Source organism: Hoplias malabaricus, chromosome 12 (genome assembly GCF_029633855.1).
Source record: "Hoplias malabaricus isolate fHopMal1 chromosome 12, fHopMal1.hap1, whole genome shotgun sequence".
NCBI lineage: Eukaryota > Metazoa > Chordata > Actinopteri > Characiformes > Erythrinidae > Hoplias > Hoplias malabaricus.
In genome coordinates this window covers 17,759,914-17,775,288 of record NC_089811.1, presented here as the reverse complement: position 1 = coordinate 17,775,288, position 15,375 = coordinate 17,759,914, and the positions used below count along the sequence as shown (strand labels likewise).

General features: G+C 39.2%; 1 protein-coding gene across 1 annotated transcript in view; it reads left to right on the top strand.

Moving 5' to 3' along the window:
* LOC136664107 (ribulose-phosphate 3-epimerase-like) overlaps positions 1-15,375 on the top strand; it is a 44,507-nt gene that overhangs the window by 15,217 nt on the left and 13,915 nt on the right. The window contains exon 3 of the mRNA XM_066641161.1: positions 12,000-12,139. Coding sequence (XP_066497258.1) covers positions 12,000-12,139 — 140 coding nt within the window. The remainder of the gene's footprint in view (positions 1-11,999; positions 12,140-15,375) is intronic.

Here is a 15,375-nt window from a genome sequence, read left to right as displayed (position 1 = left end):
CCACAAAACACATGTAGACTAGTTGAGCAACCTCCCATGCACCCTCCAGGATCCTAGCAAGGGTAAAGAGCTGGTCCTGTGTTTCACGACCGGGGTAGACTCGGTCTACGGAGAGAGTCTCACGCTTGTCCAGTACCCCCGCATAGACCTTAGGGAGCCTGAGGAATGTGATTTCCCCCTATATTTGGCACTGCCCCCGATGTCCACACGATGTTGCAAAGACGTGTCAGCCAGGACAGCCCCACAACATCCAGAGCCTTGAGGAACCCGGGGCAGACCTCATCCACCCCTGGGGCCCTACTGCCAAGGAGTTTTCCTACTACCTCAGCCACCTCAGCCCCAGTGATGGACGAGCCCTCCCTGGGGTCCCCAAACTCTACTTCCTCTGTGGAAGACATGCTGGTGGGATTGAGAAGATAAGTATTCCTTCCACCCCCTAATGACGCCCCCATTCGAGGTCAACAACACCCCACCCCCACCATATACAGTGTTGGTGGAAAACTGCGTTCCCCTCCTAAGTCGCCTGATGATTTGCCAGAATCTTCTTGGGGCCGACAGAAAGTCGTTTCCATCTCCTCACCGAACTCCTCCCACACCCGAGTTTTTGCCTCAGCAACAGCTGAAGCTGCAAGCTGCTTGGCTCTTCGGTAACTGTCAGCTGCCTCCGAGTCCCTTGAACCAACCAGGCTCAATAAGACTCTTTCTTCAGCTTGACAGCCTCCCTTACCCGGGGTGTCCACCACAGAGTGCGGGGATTGCTACAGGCACTGACAACCTTGCAGCCACAGCTCTGTTCAGCCGCCTCAACAATGGAGGTCTGAAACATGGCCCATTCGGACTCAATGTCACCGGCCTCCCCCGGGATGCAGTCTAAGCTCTGCCGGATGTGGGAGTTGACGATCTTTCTGACAGGTTCCCCTGTCAAACCCTCAACACACATTTAAGCCTGCCAACTCGCCACTAGAGATGCCTCGTTAATCAATTTCAGAATTGGTATCTGAAATCCATGAATTTCTATCTTATCTATTTACTAATCTCACGGGTGATTTCTTATTTTGCCAAAAATAAGTTTCACCTGCTTTGATCAGCCATTAATAAAATGCATTACTGGGCAATAAAAGAAAACAAAACAAACAAATAATAAGTTGCAACTGACATTGACAGAGTTATTTCTAAAAAGGCTTCACTATAGGTGAGCTAAAATCTAGAACTGGTCCAAGCATCCTCGGTTCTGTTCTCAGATGGGTTCTTCTTCGGTGCATCTTCTGGAGCTTTCTTTCCGAGCCTCTCTGGGTGAGTTTGAGTCAGTGTCGCCATTAGAGCTTAGTTCTAGATCTAGGGCTTGCACCCTTTTTCATCTTTTGCCCTGCTCTGACTTTGTCTTTCTGACTAATGTCTGACTGACTGTCTGGCTGGCTTCTAGTTGGCACGGTTCTGCCCACTTGAGAGAGAACTATTCGCTGATTGGTTGCTGAACCTGGAGAATACGTGTGATCGTCATGTGGTTTGAATCTTGAGTTCCAAATCAGTCAACTTTACTTTGCTTAGGATGATAGTAGTTGATAAAACCTCTTTTATATTTTACAGTTGATTTCTTTCATGAATTAATATATTGAGTACATTGATATAGGTATACAAAGACTTTTCTAGTTATTAGAGATTAATACTCTTTTAGTTTGAGGAAGGAATTAATCTCCTTGTTACAGAAATTCATATAAAATCATGCAATCAGTGTTAAATACATTTAAATGAGAATAACACATCATTGAAGAATAATTTTGATAATGCATAAATGAATATGATTTCCCAAATGTTGACTTGGAGGCAGCATATGATTTCCCAAATGTCAACATGGAGGCACTGTTCTCAGAAGAACAATACAAGAATGCTGCCATGAGAAAGAAAGCAAAACTGAAAGTAGCTGATGAATGTCGAAGTGTTTTGAAAAGGATAATGCAACCACCAGGCTAGATGGAGCTATCACTGTTGATTCCAGTACACAGCGGTTGTGCAAGTGACTGACACAAAATACATCATCACCAGAAAGCTCCAAAAAGCACTCAGTGACTCTTTGACACTCAGGCAAAGTTGCAGAGCTTGACCAAAGAGTGTGTGGTCCCCTCAGACTGTGTTTCAGAGGTGGAGGACAAAGTGAGTCTCTGGCTCATGACTTTTCACCAACGCTGCAAAAGAAAATACACACATTTAAAAAGACAGCCTTAAGGCAGATTTATACTTCTGCATTGACTTGATGCAGAACCTACACAGGTGTGAGCGTCTATACTTCAGCGCTGGTGTCTGTGTTGCTCTGCAATTACACTGCCACACCACTAGGGCTGAATCACAAAAATCTTTCTGTATACTGTGTAGTACACCATTTAATGGTGTAGATTTTTATAAATCTTTAAAGTGCACTATTTAGGGAGTAGGTTGTTGTTTGGGACAGAGCATAGTTTACATGAGGTGCCAGGAAAGAAACAAATAAAAAGCTGGCACGTTTTTCTTGAGTGCTCCTGCTTCTCGAAGAGTTATTTTTTTTTTTTTTATTTATTTATCGGGAGACATCCTTTTTTTTTTCTCTATTTTATTCGTCCCTGACGTCCACACCATGTCTGAAGAAATCTCTCACTATAAATTTGCTGCTGTATGCAGTCTCTGTGTGTGTGTGGAGGAGAGGACTACATGTTTCTGTACTACTTTGGTTCGATTTAACAATGTCAATCTGACTACTGACTATTCAAATCAAATTTATTTGTATAGCGCTTTTTACAACTGATGTTGTCACAAAGCAGCTTCACAGAATTCCACTAAGACAGAGTTTTGATGTTAAATGTAAAAATTCCCAGGTGAGCAAGCCAAGGGTGACAGGGGCAAGGAAAAACTCCCTCAGGAAGAAACCTTGGGAGGAACCTCCTCTGGTCAATCTACTGGTAATAGGAAATAGTATTTTGAAGGTATTCAAGAGCATGCCCATGTAGAGCTTTATATGTTAATAACAGAGTGGGTAAAAGGTTTCAAGTCTATCTTTTACAATTACATTGTTTTATATCAGCCACATCAGGTGGCTGCCAGGTCAGATTAAAAACTGGATTGAGTTTGTTGTCTAATATTCTCAATTATATTATTAAAAAAGTCAATAAAGACTTTACTGGTGAGAGTTGCCGGAATTAGTTGTTCAGACCCGGCCTGATTTTGTAGTTCTGGAAAACGCAATAAATTGTATTCTAAGATTGTTTTTATTACTGGAGATCAGTAAAACCTGATATGCAGAGTGAGCTTTAGTGAGGGCATTTCTATACTCTGTAAGGCTGTTCTTTCAGGCAGAGCAGAAATGGCATTCCACTCTAGTTTCCGTGATGTTTGTTGAAATATACGTTTTAGAGAGATGAGGCACCTTTTGTTACATTTTGACAGGTCATTTGGACCAATCAAGTCCCGCCCCCTTTGAGTAAAGGAATCCTGCTTTTTGACCAATATTAAATAACCAGAAATACCTGGAAGTTCCTCCCCTGGATGTCATTACATCTGGTTCCTGCCACCAGATGTCATCCCACCAAATACCCCCCCACCCCACCACCAAACGTCAGCCAACACAAAGTTAACATCATCCACCACACACACACATGCATGCATGCATACATACATACATACATACATACATATATGCTATGAAGAGATACCACCCCTTCCTTTCCCAGATATCAACAGCCGTCGAACACAGAGTTAACATGAGCACCCCATCCACTTTGCTACATAAAAACACACACACACATATGTATATGCAATGAAGAGATACCATGAACATGAAGAGAGACATCAACATCCTCCGCACACACATAGTTAACATGAGCACCACAACCCACCATCACCCCCCCTTTTTCTTATTCTATCGAAGACTAAATCCTTTCAGTAAGTAAATTTAAATATGATATATTTTTATACGTATTTCAGCGTCCTCCTTTTATATTTTGTTCTTCTTTATATTACAGTCATGCTTTCCACCAGGAACCATTCTGACAGTATCAGGTCGATCAGGCGATTACCTGAATCAGTCAAGAGCCATCAATTTTTCACTCAGAATGTTGAACTTGTATGATTGTATGTGGATCAAGGCAAGATTGTAAAACTGTTTTATTCGTATTTACAAAACATGTGTATCATATTGTCATTCAGTGTATTAACCAGATGAACCAAAATGGCACAGAAACGCGGCAACAACAAGCTTTTAATCAAGCTAAGAATTCTAAAATCAGACCTTTTTCAAATTTTACAGTTAATGCTCAGAATCAGATAATCTGTGAACTAAACCAAAGTCTGTGAAGGTTGCAGAACAGTCTGGAAGAACAAGGTCAGACTATTCAGTTGAACTCTCTAAGCATCTATTATTTTCTAATAGATGCTAAGACTGTACAATGCAAAGATTGACTAAGGATTTGTAGATCACAGTATTGTTATGATAAACATAAAGCTGTGATCGATTCAAAAGTAGATCAAACTTTATGCAAAACTAGATTCTACTGTCCTAAATGTAATACAGTGCAGGATCGGGGTAACGGATCCAAAAAGCATCGGTGTCATGTGAGTCTCTGCAAAAACTGTGATGCCAAATTGTGGATTCATAAATCTTGCATGAATGTTTTATAGAACCTTTCAAAATAGAACTTCCAGATAAAAGCTATGTCTTTTATGATTTTGAGGCCAATCAACAGACAGGTTATCACATAGCTAATTATATATGCTGCATTGATTATAGAGGTAAGAAGTGGACAGCTGAAAGGGACAAATGCATAGCTGCATACTTTAGGAGGTTTCACAGGAAAAAGTACACTGGCTATACTTTCATAGTGCACAATGCTTGAGGGTAAGATTCATACCTTTTATTGAACCATTTGGTAAAAGAAGGAATCACACCTAGCATCATAGCACAAGGGGGTAAAATCTTGTGTTTTGAAGATGATGATTTTCTCCCTATGAGACTGAGCGCAATTCCAAAGGCTATGGGATTCATAACAGACAACAAAGGGTATTTATGGAGTACACAGGAACATCAGAACTATTTGGGCCTTATCCTCAGCCTGCGTTCTATGGGGTAGACACCACGATGGCCAAAGAAAGAGATTAATTTTTTGACTAGTACAATACACGAGCAACACAAACACGTCAAACAAACACTTTTTACATCTGCATTATGTAGCTGGTCCTGGTGAAAGAATCGATTACAATGATTTCACATCACTCTATCCGTACGTGAATAAAACAGAGGTACCCCCTGTGCCCCTTATAGGGTGAAAAATTAACTCTTTTTTGCTTTGTGTCGAACATGTGCTGAACTACAAATGTGAAATTGTAACCACAAGGATGAGGAGAGGTCCCTGACCATTAGTTGGTATAATGAAGAGATAATGAAGGCCCTCAAGAAACGTTACAGAATGATGAAGTTGTTTGAAATATGGCACTTCCCTAATCATTCGGATGAATTGTTTGCAGATTACATCAAAATGTTTCTTAAGACAAAACAAGAGAGCTCAGGTTATCCCTCCTGGGTAGCTGATGAGTCCAGTGTAAAAAAAAAAAAATAAAAAAATAAAAAAAAAATTGTACATTCAAAAGTATGACGAGAATGAAGGGATCAAACTTGATGAATCTCGCATAGTCGTAAATCCTGCCAAGATATCTGTGGCTAAAATGGCTCTGATTTCTTTATGGTGTAAGATGTGACAGGTCAAACACTTCACTGATCAAAGACCGAGTTTTTACAATTCATGTTCTCTGAATATGTATGATGCAAGTCATTTCACCTTTTCTGAATCAGGAGGTGGCGATGGTACAGTGGTGTTACGCAGACGATGGGTGTCCTAAAGCTGGGCAATGCTAATGTATTTTCACTACAGCCTATGCTACACTTGAATTGTACAATCTGATAGATCGACTACAGCAGAGGTGTTTGCACAAGGATACAGACAGCGTAATCTTCAAAAGTAAAGAAGGTGACTGGATGCCGCCTCTAAACGATTACTTAGGAGGGCTTACGAGAGAACTGGACACAGTAGAATTTGTCAGTGGGGGTCCAAAAACCTATGCTTATCGCACTCTCAAAGGTAAAACAACAATGAAAGTTAAGGGCATTACTTTAAACTACACCAACAGTGAAATTGTGAACTTAACAGATCTGGTTGATGAACGTGTGAAAAATCAAATTGAGAGAGATAAGATGCTTACACTTGGAAAAAAAATCACAGATAAAAAGATTCAGAGTTGTGTACAATAAACTTTTCTGTTTAGATTTTACAACTTTACCTTAAGGTTATTAACTAACTACATGTTTTAAAATGGTTATACCTAAGGCATTTGATTCTACACTTCAGCCACCTTTTTCTTGTATATTGTGTGGACCAAGCAGTAGCGGAAAATCTTTTTTTATCAAAATGTTGTTGGAAAATTGGAAAAAAAAGCCCCAGATCAAGTTGTATGGTGTTATACATGCTGGCAGACTCTCTATGATGATCTGCTGAACAAAATAAATATTTGTTTTGTTCAAGGAATACCAGACTCTTTGTGTGATGATGAACTATTTCCACAAAACAAACTTACTGGTGATTGATGATTTGATGGAAATGGCTAGCAAGTATGAGGAAGTAGAAAAAGCCTTTTTAAGGAAAAAGTAGCAGAACCATCAATTTAAACACCGACTACATGGTGCTTTTTAAAAATCCTAGAGACAAGTTACAGATCAACATACTGACGTGTCAAATGTATCCAGGTAACAAGTACTTTTTAAAATGTTTCCAAGAAGCAACCGTTAGGCCGTAAGTGTATTTATTTGTAGATTTGACAGCATCAACGCCAGAAGAACTTCGTCTCGGGTCAGGCTTGTTTTCATGGGAGAATCCTGCAGTGTATATATATACCAAAGAAAAAAAGTTGTGAACTGCTGAAATGTCTACCAGACTAAAGAGAAATTTTCAGGTCTTGAGATCTCTATATTAGACTTCACCTGGAGAAAGGAAGGTTATATTATGCAAAACTCCCGCCGACTTCATTTTAGCTATTTGTGAAATAACCCTAAATCTATTGAGAGGAAACATTCCTTTAATGGCTTGACAATATCATCAGTTGAAAAGACCCTTTAAAAGAAATTTATTAAATTTTTATAGATAATAATAGAACGGCTGTGGAGGCTAAAAAATTATTAATCAATCCGGAGGATTTCTTCTGCTTTTACTAAGTGTTGCAATTCCCTTCATCAGCAGTTTAATAGCATCCTGTCAGAGATGGCATGGAGAATGCTGAAAAGATGTATTTGGTGTCTCAACACCAGCTAGATAAACGTAAAAGCATGACAAGTGGAATAAATGGGGAAAAAATTGATTCAGACTATGTGATACGTCATATATTGAACAGATCTGATTTGATTTCTTATGAAAGGGCTAAACTTTATGCATCAGCCTTGCAAACATTTTAAAACAGTCAAACTGTGAGATGAGAAAACGTCTCAATTAACCCTTTCCCTTTTCAACAGCTTTTCATCAAATCTGCAAGTTCTCTGGTATCCATGATTACTGATAATCTATGAGAACGTTTCGATGATTGTTGGTTTTCAGAATTGAATCAAAACTTGCATATACAATTAGATTCACAGTTCTCGGAAGAGGGGTTCGAAATCTGAGTACCAGTCTCATATTACCCGACTTTATTAACGATAGATGTTGTCTGCAGTCATCATCAGGACTCAGGTTGAAAGTGACCAGAGTGTAACCTTGCGTGTAGTCTTGTCTGTTTATTGCCAAACCCTGATCTATAAGTTGTTTTCCTGAAGCTAAAATTAACGGATGAAACTCACGGACCATGTTACTGGATTGAAGTTAAGTTGAAATGGTTTTGCAGGATACTGTATTCGGTCTACATAGATGGCTATAAACTCTGTATTGTAATGCTTAATATAAAAAGGATTTTTATTGTATGCTCTGCTTAAGGGGTCAGAGGAATATCCTGCACATGTCCCAACTTTACAGTAGAAGAAACGGTTACTTTTTTCATAGACAGTGATGCTGCGAGTAATTTAAGAAGGTAATCCCGTGGGCCTTCTTTCATTAGACAAAATTCCTCTTTACTTTGAACCATTTTAATTTTTAAATTAATTCCATTCAGGAAAAGTTTATCTTGAAAAAATATCAGAGTGAATGTGTCCAATCAAAGGTTTTGCTTTCTGAGCTAAAAAGTGTCCTGTTTTTTAATCCATTATTATGACCTTGAGGATCTGTCACATCCATCTGACCAGCAGTGTCTTTTTTAAAACAATCCAGTAGAATCCTTGCCAATATTCAAAAGACATTCCATTATGGATCTGTATGGATAAGTATTGCTTGATTGACTGATGAGACGATCCCCGAGCATAACATGTACTTGTGAAAATAGAGACGCTATTGGATAGTTTATGACACCGACCTTAGCATCATTATCTATATCAGCTAAGGTTTTTGTTTGGTTCCAGGCCTAGTATAAGTGATAAAAGTACATGAGCCCCCAGTGCATACGATTTGTCAGTTACCATGCATTTTTTTTTGTTGATTTTTATTGTTGTATTCGATTTTTGTTTCAAGAGCTAACTTTTTTGCCACTCTATTCATTTCCTGAATCAGAGCATCTATATTGCTGTAATAACCTGAACTCACTTGACAGGTATATATATTTTTTTATAAATATTCCGTCTTCAAAACGGACAAATATGCTTTCCCTCCTGACAATGAGTATACGGATATTGCACTTCCGTGAGAGCTACCTCCAAGTCACTTGTCAATTCAAGGGGTTTAGCAAATTTTGTGGTGTAACATGAAATCTTATTTTCAGAATAAATGTCTTTTAGTGTTGATGTGTCGATAATATTCATCCGGGTCATACAGGCATGTATGTTGACGCTGGCTCGTGTGGTCAATTGAACACTCGTTGCAGTTTTCAGTCATGTCCTTTTCAATGATTATTTTCAGCAGATCAGCGGTCACAGCATGGGTGGAAAGCATAGTCCTACTTATACATCTATAGATTTCATTCGATGGTTCTGGATGGAATGATCCTGTGGATGCATTGTCCATCTACATGTGTTCTTCGCATAGTACATGTTTAAGAGTTCTTGAGCCATTTTAGCAGATGACCCGTTGTCGCTATGAGCACGACAAGCATGTGACTAACTGACAAAAGTGGCTGTATTTATTCTCTACGTGATGGATGTTCAGGGAAAACTCTGACTCCACCTCTGACGACTTTCACAAACACAACGTCAATATCAAGATCAGCGTTGCTTGCAATTGGATGATTGATGTTGGCTTCAAAATAGTCATTCAGTCTCATTTTAAGTCTCTTTAAGCCTTAAATTAATTGATTCATTAAGCAATCGATTTAATGCTTGTTAATGAAGCATACTTGATATATATCTTTCAAATCATTCCAATCTACTTTTATGTAAGTGTCTTTTCCATAGGAAAACATACCTGAATATGAATGTTTGCTATTGTACAACATAGTCTTGCATACCATAGACGTACCCTCAGCATTCCTCACGGTATGGAGAACAAAAAAAGTGTGTGAAGACATAGCCGTGGATCGATCCCATGGTAGTATGAAGATTTTGAAATGTCCTTAATTTTGTAATTCGTATATGCATTCAATTCAATGCTATGTTTCTTGAAGCCGTTCCAGTCATTCCCAAGCAGGGTGAATCTGTCTGTGGCATCCTTGCAACTCTCTGTTGGGCTGGTAAAGAGGGTAACGTTGTTGGTTTTGTCATCAAATGCATATCCAAAACAGACCCCATTCCTTAATTGAATTCCTTAAAGTCGCAGATCCGAGCTGTTAAAAAAAACATAGGCTTTTTTGGTGCACCTGGTGTTTTGTCCCATCATTTTTCAGATTTGTAGCTTATAAGCTTATTTAAAACAGTAGCCCTTACACTCTTATACCTTTACTCACAGTGTCACACCCCTGGGAAAGGCGGAGTAACTCTAGGTATATGTCTGAGTACAAATCTTATTGGTCAGTATCTTTTTAAATTTTAGTTGGGTAAATCATTCGATTAGAGTAACTTGTGATATCTGTGTGTGTGTGTGTGATGGATGTTGATGTCTGGGAACAGATAGGGTGGTATCTCTTCATTGTATATATGTATGTATGTGTGTATGGTGGATGATGTTATCTATGTTTTGGCAGATGTGTGGGGGGTGTAGTTGGTTGAAAAACCAAATGGGATGATGTCTGGTGGCGTGAACCAGAGGTGGTGATGTCCAGGGGAGGAACTTCTGGGTACGTCTAGTTACTTGTTATTGGTCAAAAGGAGGGACTAATGGAAAAATGGACGCTTCTGATTGGTCGAGGGTGGGACTTCCAGTACTCAAATGGGGACGGGGCCCTTTTTTAATGAAAAGTGCCTTAAATATATCTCTCTCAGGTTTTACCATTGTACCATGGGGCGAGCTTTTTCTGTCTCATACTTTTGCTTTTAACTGGTACCACATTTTCTAAAGTAGATCGACAGGTATTTTCTGAGTAGTCAGTTAGTACATATAGCTCCATTGGATCTGATGGAGTGGGAACTGGAGTTGATAGTTCTGGGAGGTTTTCTATAAATTGTAGGGTCGTAAATTTTTTTTTTTTTTTTTTTTTTTTTGTATTGAGGCGATTGAAATGTCTGAGGTGATCTGACATGCCTTGACATCAACAAATTTCACCTACCTAAAATGGTTGTTACCCAAAAAGCTACACATGTTAATATTCAGCACCAACTGAATTGTTTGTTTTTAAATGGCAGTATTGTAGTTATTTACCAACGGGACAGACTGCTTTGGAGGAACAAAACCATAAATAATAGCTTCAGATGATTGCTTGAAAACAGCAGAGAACATTCAAACTGTCAGCTAACCTCTGTGCAATTACAGACTATTTACTGTCAGCTTCACGAATTCCATTGCTGGAATATATTACTGAACTACCTAGCCTAATCAGCTTCACTTACTCATCACAAAATAAAGCCGTTCCTCCTCAGGCAGCTGAAAAATGTGACTGTGCCATCTTGAAGCTTTGCATACAAGTGTGAAAGCACAGCCATATACTTCTATGTGTATGACCAAAAAAATGGCCATTTTCACACGTTGTATTGTAGTCTTAATCTTCCAATAATAGCGGATTGATTTGCGTGCTATTATAATATGAATGGGTGGGCCATCAAGGGTCGCAGTCTGAGTCTCAGACTGAGTGTCTCTTGTTACTTATCTAGAATGTAGAATATTAAAGGAGAATCTTCGCGTGTGAATCTCTGGCTGTGCAGCATGCGCTACTTTGCACATGGCAGGAAGGAAACTGAACACAAGTGACCAAATAAACAAGAAATATATACATTAAGGAAATAATAATAATAATTAGGAGTCCCCATCTATGATACTCAGTAGTCTCTATGAATCTGTGTGCAATAGACCTTTATTATTCTTATCAGAGCGTCCCTCATGTGGTAAGAGGTAGGAGTCATATAAAATAACAATATAATTATATTATATATTTGTTATATATATATCTCCATCCATCCATCCATTATCTGTAACCGCTTATCCAATGATTCCAGAGCCTACCTGGAATCATCGGGCACAAGGCGGGAATACACTCTGGAGGGGACGCCAGTCCTTCACAGGGCAACACAGACACACATACAGACACTTTCGAGTTGCCAATCCACCTGCAACGTGTGTTTTTGGACTGTGGGAGGAAACCGGAGCACCCGGAGGAAACCCACGCGGACACGGGGAGAACACACCAACTCCTCACAGACAGTCACCCGAAGCTGGAATCGAACCCACAACCTCCAGGCCCCTGGAGCTGTGTGACTGCGACACTACCTGCTGCGCCACCGTGCAGAGAGAGAGAGAGAGAGAGAGTCATATTTACCACTATTTTGATTACCAATTATGTTCGTGTTAATAACATACATGGTAATTGCACTGAAATGTGTTTTGTTTCAGATATGCACATGATGGTATCTAAACCTGAGCAATGGATAAGGCCTATGGCAGCAGCAGGAGCAAACCAGTACACCTTCCATCTGGAGGCCACCACCAATCCTGGAAACCTTATCAAGGAAATTAGAGACAATCAGATGAAGGTCTGTGCAAGATAATACTTGGGCCAGGGAATATAATTTTTTCTACTCATTTATATAGAAGAAATATTTTTGTTTGGTAAAAAAAAATATTTACATTAAGACTAACAGCTCTAGTAAATTCAAATAAATTTAAAGACACCTTATAATGCCTTTTCAATTTCACCAGAAGGGTAAATATTAAGGGTAAAAAATATTTTTCCTTTACCCTTTATTAGGGTAAATATTTCATTATTTTTATTTTTTATTATTATATTAATATGCAAAATAGGTTTGAATATTCAAGTACAAAAAATGAAAACATACCATAAAAAAATGAAGTAGATACATATTCTGTTTCAATAAATAGAAGAGATGAGAATGAGAGGAAAATGTACAGGAAAAAATTGATTAAAAATACAGAATAAAGGAGTACCAAACTGCAAAAGAGTTTATTGGTGTAATGTGGATTTCAAAAAACGCATGGGTGTGACAAGAAATGAAGTTTAGCTAGTCATTTTGAGGAGTTCAGATTATTAAAAGTTCTCATGTATCTGGCGCGTATACTCATGCTTTTACGGTAAATGACCATAAGTGACTGTGTGTATGTATGTATGTATGTGTATGTGTATATATATATATATATATATATATCAGTGGCGGATGCTGGTCTTTCAAGGAGGGGAAGCTCATTTTCGGCCTACATCATAAAATGTGTCGGTTTATTTATACGTAAATTCTACCCTCCGTTCCTTTTCAAGAAAAGGATCTGTGACCCTGTCGTACCAACAAGGCGTCTTTTCCAGGGACTTGACTAGTGTCCTTTCAATGGCCAGCAGAGCTAGGCTGCTTAAACGGCCTTGGCCCATGTGAAGTGTGTCCGCCTGTGAGTGCTTTGTGACGTTGGAGGGGCTCAGCAACACCCGCTGGACAGAAACTGCGATAGAAGTCAGAAAGAGTGATAGGAGTCAGTCTTCAAACACAAGCAGCTACAAAAAACTCCACCCATAAATAGAAGCTCGATTTATCGCTAGTCGTTTTTAACAAAGAAAATGCCGCTAAGAGGATTAAGAAAGTCTGGTTCAACTCGGAACAGAATGAAAATGTAATGCTCCCATGGATCTTTACACCAAAGGATCGCTGATTTGCTCATTTCGCTGTCAATCAAAAAGGGATTCATCCTCATACAGATCATCCAATCATCATGCAGAAGCTGAGCATCAGGGCCAGCCCACTGCCCCATAGACACTGAGCGTCCGATGGGCGGGACAAAGTCCAGCATTTATTCAATGACTCGTCTCGTTTTGCTGCTTCGCAATTGAACTCAGTGGACGCTCAGCGTCCACACTGTTTAAAGCACTATGAGAATGATTGAGAGGAAAGCCGGGTCTTTACCAGTGATAGAGTTAAGCCGGGTCTTTACCAGATTCTGAACAAAAGTTGAGCGCGTTGTGTGGGTGTGTCAGTGTGTGTGTGTGTATATATATATATATATATATATATATATATATATATATATATATATATATATATATATATATATATATATATATCTCAGAGGCGATTGCTCTAAGACTGCAAGGGAAACTCAGCTTCCCCTAAAATGTAAAAAAAAATAAGTGATCAAATATATACTGTTGTGTGTACATGTCATTGAATAAATATGCACTACAACGTGAACTTTTGTTCAGAATCATCTTCTTATCACTGGTAAAGACCCGGCTTTCCTCTCAATCATTCTACATATGTGTATATATATATATATACATAAACATACATATACATACACACACATATACATATATATATAATTATATATATAATGTATGTATGTATGTTATAGTCTGTGTTTTTTGGGTGTGTTTTATTTTTTATTTTTTTCTTTCTCTCCCCCCTTCTGCTATGGCGAGATTGTATTTTCATCCCTGGAAATGTTTTCCTATTTGCGAGAGCACTTTCATTGCATGACATGATTTTTCCTCACACTAAATTATTTTCTCAGCTGGCAAACTTTGAATTGGATCTAACTCCATAGATCAGGCTGCTTCTCGTATATAAATTGCCAATAAATAAACACTCCCTAGTATGGAATTGTTCCCACCTTGCACCCAGATTTAACAGGTTAAGATTAGAAAGCCTTAAATTTTCAGAACCTGAGGACACCCCCCCTCCTTGCAGCCTAATAGTGGACTATTAACTGCCCTCTCTTATGTAAATGAGGCAAAGTAGAGAAGCACTCTCCAAAGGATGCTAGAGTTCTCAGAAAGAATGAGAGATATATAGCTATACCTTTTTTTTCCTTTTTTTAAACCATTTGTAAGTTTATATTTTTCTTTATAATTTGGACTTAAGTTCTTTGATTATATAATAGCTTCAGTTTATTGATTTATTATTATTTTTAAAATAAATGAATATTACTTGCAATGTACATTTAAACAGTGCAATGTAACTCCAAGTCAATCACACTTCTGTGAAATTAACCTGTCCAGTTAGGTAGCGACACTGATTGTGAATCAATTTAATCTGCTGTTGTGCAAATGGAACAGACAACAGGTAGAAATAAGAGGCAATTAGCAAGACAACCCCTATAAAGGTTCTGCAGTTGGTGACCACAGACCATTTGTTTGTTTTCATCCTTTCTGGCTGATGTTTTTTGTCACTTTTGCATTTTGTCAGTGCTCTCACCCATAGAGTTAGCATGAGGCATTGTCTACAACACAAAGAAGCTACCTCCTCATTTGTGCAAGGAGGAACATGAGGAGCAGTGCTCTGACTCCATGAGGGTGGTATGAGAACCTGACATCCACAAGTGGGGCTTGTGCTTGCAGACCAACACTGCGTAGGGCGCTTGGCATTTGCCAGAGAACACCAAGATTGGCAGATTCACCATTGGCGCCCTGTGCTCCTCACGGATTAGAGCAGAATCACACTGAGCACTTGTGACAAATGTGACAGAGTCTGGAGATGCCATGTAGAATGTTCTGCTGCCTGCAACATCCTTCAGCATGACTGGATAGGCAGTGGGTCAGTAATGGTGTAGGGGGGCATTTCTTTGGAGGGCCGCACAGCCCTCCATGTGCTAGCCAGAGGTACCTTGACTGCCATTTGATACCGGGATGAGATTGTGAGACCATATGCTGGTGCCCTGGGTTCCTCCTTATGCATTACAATGCTAGGTCTCATGTGGCTGAAGTGTGTCAGCCTGCCCGTTCTCCAGACCTGAATCTAATCGAGCACATCTGGGACATCATGTCTCGTTC